This window comes from Haliotis rufescens, unplaced genomic scaffold, assembly GCF_023055435.1.
Source record: "Haliotis rufescens isolate VD_foot unplaced genomic scaffold, xgHalRufe1.0.p SCAF_8, whole genome shotgun sequence".
NCBI classification, from domain to species: domain Eukaryota; kingdom Metazoa; phylum Mollusca; class Gastropoda; order Lepetellida; family Haliotidae; genus Haliotis; species Haliotis rufescens.
In genome coordinates this window covers 34,468,624-34,475,615 of record NW_025964372.1, presented here as the reverse complement: position 1 = coordinate 34,475,615, position 6,992 = coordinate 34,468,624, and the positions used below count along the sequence as shown (strand labels likewise).

The 6,992-nt window shown below is 39.0% G+C and overlaps 1 protein-coding gene across 1 annotated transcript; it reads left to right on the top strand.

Moving 5' to 3' along the window:
- Positions 1 to 518: 518 nt before the first annotated feature.
- Positions 519 to 6,129, top strand: LOC124141824 (male-specific opa-containing protein-like). The gene is made up of 4 exons (XM_048389795.1): positions 519 to 664; positions 2,808 to 2,882; positions 3,906 to 4,076; positions 6,061 to 6,129. Exons 1-4 carry the CDS (start codon positions 656 to 658, stop codon positions 6,127 to 6,129), a joined length of 324 nt encoding a protein of 107 aa, XP_048245752.1. The 5' UTR covers positions 519 to 655.
- The last annotated feature ends 863 nt before the right edge of the window (positions 6,130 to 6,992 follow it).

Sequence of the window (6,992 nt, the reverse complement as noted above, 5' to 3'; positions counted from 1 at the left end):
TTGTCTTATTGAATACAGTATGTAGTATGTCTAGATGCACTCCCATTACCTTAGGCGAGCATCTATCTAAAAAGCTATAACTGAAACTACTGATATTTTAAATATGCATTTTACCTGATGATAAGTATTACTTGCTAAACTATAATTATATGAAATGATGTATAAATATTACACCATGATAAGTCATAAAAGCACTTGATGTGGATCTAATTATTATAGGAAAACTTAGTATAAATGTTATACCATGATAGCTCTGTCCAGGATGTTGAAGTTCCATAAAATTATTGTCACCCTGTGTGACATGTTATCCTATCATAATCGCTGTAACTATCATCAACCAGTGTTTCAAGCCAACTCATTACTGAGTATTTTGTATTATTGGCTAGTATTGAGCACCACCACCAGTGGCTAAAGTGATGCAATAATCCTGCTGGGATATCGTGCAGGAAGCAGAGTGGCACGGTCCCCACATGTCCCCATGATCCCCAGTGAGGTGGCCAAGCTTTGGTCACTGGTTGCCTATTCGACTTTCCGAAAAGTCAAGTTCAATGAGAGTTATCCGTCTTGAGTTGGAACTCTTCAATTGGTTGGATGAACTTCCGCCGAGTACTGTCAACTTCCGTCGAAAACAGTGCGCTGCTTCGAAGCTGTCAAAATGGGGAAGGTATACTGCTGTATTTGTAGCAATTTTAGGGGAAAGATAGTCGGTGAAAGAATAGTATCTCTACACGTCATTCCAGTAAGCAAGTCCCAACGACAAGCTTTGAAAGGTAGTTTGACAGGTTGCCCATTTAATATCAACATAGTCAGGAATACAACGATCAATGCATGGTATTTTTGGAAGTTCTGGCATAGGTTCAGGAGCTTGAGTAACAGTAGTTGTATTAACAACATATCCACATTTACTTTTTGTTTCATGACCAATTAACTTCTTATTAAATCTTGTGAGATTTATTGTTGTCTGCAGCATGTTGCTGTTGGGACACATTGGTCTTTTGTTGATTGTTCCATTCTGTATTCCGACAGTACCTTGTGTAGTCCCAGTACCTTTTTGTTGACTCTTCCTGCCACTTGACATCAGGTTCAAGTCATCCGATTTCATAGGATCCAACTTCCTTTTTCTGGGAATTTTCCACTTGCACTCAGCTGATGTGCATGAAAGCAAACCATCCTTTTTCTTCTGACTAATGTCTGCAAGGGCATGAAGCAGGGCTGATACATGATTACAAGCCTCCCCGGCACTGCAAAAACAAAATTAGTTATATTTATTAATATTATTTGGACTCTAGCTTTAATATTATGAAATAACAATTAAATGCATATAACATGACACAGTCATGTTTCCTCTATTTCACCCTAAATAATAATTATTTTTAATGTAATCAGCTAAAGATGTCACATATAAATAAGCAACAATATCAATAATCTGTTTATTTATTTAAATTAACTAAAGTGAATGAGAGGTCCCTCAAAGGAAGAGATATTGAAATGTATCAATTACTTTGCTGTTATTTGGAATTAATAATTTACATATCTGTTGATCAAACTTAATATTTGGAACATATTTTCTTTGAAAAGGTTTTTAAACGTTTTGTTTGTAAAAAAAACAGCGATCTAGATATAGATGACACGACTGTAGTTATATAAATGCAAAGTCTACTTATCGGCTGCACAAGTACAATTTGCTGAATGAACACGACCTGTTACTTTTGAGAGACTTGTCCAAACGTCGTGATCAGGGCTTTTCCTTGGATCCGCTGTTGGTAGTGATGGTATGACACGGGATCTGGCAAACATATGGTCACAGTCGTGATGGATATCGTGTAGAGCTACGCTGTGAACATGTCTATCTTGGTTAAACACCACTGCCTTCATTTGTCGTTTAGCCATCATGGGCTTCGTGTCTGAAGTCCTATGGTTGCTAAGTACCATATAATTGTAGATTTCCTTCTCTGAGAATTCCGGTAATGATTCAACAGCATCGTTCCATCCAATCATTAATGTAGTGGGGTCTGGCATTCGATATCTGCTGGGTGTGACGAGCTTCCGTTGCATAGATATAACGCCTTTGCTGGGTTGTACTAAGGTGGTTGCATCCAAACGAAGTGCCTTCGCCCCTCTTGCTCGCGCTAAAACTTGTGCTCTTACCCCAGTCACCTTTTGATTTCGTTCCCATAGGTATTCACGCAATTCTTTAACTGTCATTTGATGGAATTCATCATCAACCTCAATATTTTTATTTGCCGCCATTTTGAAGGTTTACTCGGTGGAAGTGAACGTCAAAAGGGGACATCACTCTAATTTTCTTTGCAAAGGGAGATAACAACACTTTTCGGAAAGTCGAATAGCCCGTGATATAAATTATGTTGTTATGCCCAAATATGTTTGATAAATTGTCTTTAAATATAACTTTATATTCATGAATAAATTGTGTATATATCAACTTGGTCTCATCGCTATATGGCTGAAATAATGCCGATGCTACGTTAAATATTAACTCACTCAATCACTCACTCTATTGGGTGGAGTAAAAGCTCCAGTTTGTTTGTTTGTTTTTTGTTTAATGCTGCACTCAGCAATATTCCAGCTATATTCTGTAAACAATCCAATAGGATTGAAAATGAAGCTGTTGCTGTGAATGAGTCCATGGTATTTATCGTAACAAAACTGAGATATTATTACTGTATGCTATCATCTGGATCTGCATGTCTTGGATAGGACAAACTTGCATCAAGCTTGAAAATATCAGTGTTACGAAGGCCTGGATAAACTCACCCTTACATAATGACTTTATTCTCTCGTTACAGGATGACTTTGCTCTCCTAGCTGGCGCCTATGAAGGATGCCAGCTGGAGAGTAGTCTACTAAGAAGACGACTAATAGTATGTATAATCACTTGTAGCTAACAACACCCTCACCACCATTGCCTTAAAAGAATTGCAAACTAACACCATGTCCCCCTTGCCTTTGTTGGACTGACTACATGATCTACTGGATAGAGCTTCTGACCAATGAGTGAATGGTCAGGGGTTTGATTCCCGGACACGTTTGTAAGAGGCATTTAACGATGGCCTGCTCGGAGTCGGTATCTGTGTCTGAGTGGGATATCCATGCTAAACTGTGACATGGTCAGTGGGCTTACACAATAAACCAACATTACTCTAGACTAGTATAAGCAGATAAATTCACACTCTCGTTCTCACGCATGCTTGTGGCTATATAAGTGCAAAAATCCACCATGTGATGTTATTTTAAACCCCATTTCACCTCTCCTAACCCTTGCCTTTGTCAGCACTTTAACTGACAGACTACTTGGCAGTGAAAGAACTGTTACGATAGTGTAGGTTAATGAAGAATGTTAATCACCAGAGAGATTCAAACTGTCAAGCAAGCTTACTAATATGTATCCATGGAAACATGGAAGTGTTTAAATGGTTTCTCTCACATATGGTGCCATCACTGATTTTTCAGTGATGAGCCACTCATATTATATTGATTTGTCAAACATTTGGGCAACTTGGGATATTAACTCCCACCACCCCAAGCCCCACTCCCAACCCCAACCCCAATCCCAACCCCAACCCACAATTGCATAAGTAATTGTGAATTCCTAATAAGCACACACACTTTGACTTCTGTGTGCACATGCATTATGTGCATCAGATATTGGTTCAGATGCAACACCACAGTATTGCAATTAATTTTTTTTGTTGGTAGTATATTTCACTGAACAAAGGGTGATTTTATTATTACCATTTAAATACTTAGTTAAACATTTTTGCAGTGGATCAAATGCTACCTCTGAATTTAATAAAATAAATAAATTTTAGCAATGTACATACTCCAGGAACTTAGTTTTATATCCGAGATATATCTCCAATTAGATAGTCCTTTATTGTTTTCAGAATGCCAAACGTACAATCAGGCTCCTAAGACAAGGCAATCATCAACCTCCAGCTCCGGCTCCGGCTCCGGCTCCGGCTCCGGCACCAGCACCAGCACCGGCACCAGCACCAGCACCAGCTCCAGCAGCAGGCCCACCTCCACCGGCAGCAGCTCCAGCTGCACCACCGACAGTAGGTATTGTGTTCATTACGACATGATACAGCCTGAGCAACCTACCATGCAACATGAAGTATGCAGACATGTGTATGGTAGTTGGATGTGGGTGCAGGCTAAATCAGCATCTCAGCATAACACCGATTTCATCTGGCAAAAAAACGGCACTTTGTATTTCCAAAATTTCATCCAAATGGATCACATATTTCTCATGCTGCAGCACCTGGTATCTGAAGTTTTCTACAATTAAAATGTATGATTGCTTCGATTTCTAAATGACACTTACGGCACATTATATAAAATATAAATAATTATAATGTAAACATGTTTTAAGGTGATGATGCACATTTCACCATTTTGGTACTGTTTTTGATCCGTGCCATTTGCTGGTGCCATTTTAGTTATAACCTGATGGAAGTCAAACTTAGCTAGCTTATAATATGTTTATAGACACTTTTTTCTGCTGTCTACCAACTTTCCACAAAGGCCGCTTGTCCCATTTGCTCTAGTGGCTCATCTAATATGCAGGATGTCGTCAGATGTTCCTAAGAATCAATAATGAAATAGAATTTGCGTTTGTGTTTGCGTTTATAGTAAGTACAGGGATGACATGGGATGGATGAGTAGAATAAGTCAATATTCTATATTATTTATATAATATTCAATATGTATTTTTAAATAAGACTCAATTCAGCAGCTGTCAGGGTACTATGGCCAAGTCACTACTATAGAGTTTCCCCTGAAACTTGTTCAGGAAAAGGGGGCACGGGTGGCCCATTCGTCTAAGGCGCCGCGATTCGCTATGCAGAGTTGCGTCCCTTGGGCACGCCAGAAACCTATGATTGTGGGTTCGAATCCCGGTTCGCCCCGATTATGTTTCTAGGTTTGTCAGCACCATTCCCGTGCTCGTGGGTTTCACCGAAGTGGTAAACGTCTGAGACCTGCATCACTTCAGGCTTTCCTCCCACATTAAGCTGACACGCCCGATATAACTGGAATATTGTTAAAAGCGGCGTTAAACCCAACTCACTCAATTGTTCAGGAAAAGCATTGTGGATTTGTCACAGGTATATACATGTATCTGTACACTACGTTCTAACAACAAAGTTTATACAGTGAGTAAGTTAGGTTCAACGCTGATTTGAACAGTATTCCAGTCATAGCACTGAGTGTCATCATGGCATACCCACAAGCACGGGCATAGTGCTGACAAACCAAGAAACATATGCAGGGCCAACCGGGATCTGAACCAATGATATAGCTTTCTGGCATATCCAAGGGACGCAACTCGGTCCAGCGAATTGTGGCGCCTAAGACCACTGGGCCACCCATGCATCCTAGTTTATACAAACCCGTGAAGTATTGATAAGGGGAAGAACTTTGAAGATCAACAGGATGACATCATGGAGTGTCAAAAAACTAGTTAGATCCTTTGATAAACAGGATTTGATAACCAGCCAAATCAGATGAGATAAAGGTGAAATGGAGTTTAACGTCACGTCCAAGATTATTGCACTTATATAGCGACGTGCATGCACATGTGTGTGTGTGTGTGACTGCTTGTACTAGTCCGGACTGATGCCGATTTATAGTGCTAGCCCACTGAGATACCATGCCGCAGTTTAACATGAATACCCCACTCAGACACAGTATACTGACTCCGAGCCGACCAGTCCTTGTTTTAGCCCCTTAATGGGTAACAACAAGTACCATCTTTTAACGTCTTTTGGTATGACGTGGCCGGGGATCGAACCCCGGACCTTCCGCTCTCCGGGCAGACGCTTTACCACTAGACCACGGAGGCAGTCAAGATGAGATAAAGGCCACATGACATGAATAAAACTGATTGGATCTGGTGTTCTGACAATGACTTGATCAAATATTAATGAATTGGTATTATATTATGTTGGTATATATTAATTTGAAAAAGTCATTAAAAAAATCATTATGATTACATATTTTTTACTTTCAAAGCCTTAAAACTACCTTTTTGTTTTTCAGAGAAGATCGCTGAGAAACCGTCAGCCAACAGTGCAGCAGCAGTGGGCCATGGGAGGTGGGCATTCTTAGCATTTTTTAACAAAATTGACCACTTTTAATAAATACTAAAAAAATACAAAAAAATAACAATAAAATAAATAAAAGATTAAAAAAAATATAAATAAATAAAAATATCTAAAAATGTTACAAAGATGGTGGTGGGTATGTTTGAAAGAGTGACATATTTTTAACATCGCACTGGCAATATTTCAGCCATATCGCGATAGTACTAATCTAAATAATAAATATTGACAACTAAAAAAAATAAATTTAAAAAGATTAAAAAATAACCATTAAAAAAAACATTAAAAAGGTTAAAAATTAAATATTCTTGGTTGTCAGGCTCGCTGACCTGGTTCGTGCATGTCATCGTATCCCAATTGTGTGCATCGATGCTCATGATGTCAATCACTGGATTGTCTGGTTCAGACTCGATTATTTACAGACTGCCGTCATATGGTTGAAATATTGCTGAGTGTGGCATTGAACAACAAACAACAAACAAACAATTATTTCCATTTTCACAAAAAAGAAATACTTAAATATTCTGCGTCTCGAACACACGACCCCGGCAGTGAAATGCTACAATACTTAAAAACAACACAATCCAATATAGCGTGCAGTTACTTCCCTTTACAAGCGCACTGATGTACTGTGCATCTCGTGTTTTATGTTATGGCAGCAATAGGTTTGTGTGCTTGTTTACCATGTGCTCTTGATGTCAATCACTGGATTGTCTGGTCCAGACTCGATTATTTAGAGATCACCATCATATGGCTGGAATATTGCTGAGTAATGCATTAAACAACAAACAAACAAACATCTAAAAGCAATTACATTGTAGTGTGGCCAGTTGTTAGTGTGGTAACCTGGGATCGGAATCCCATATGTGG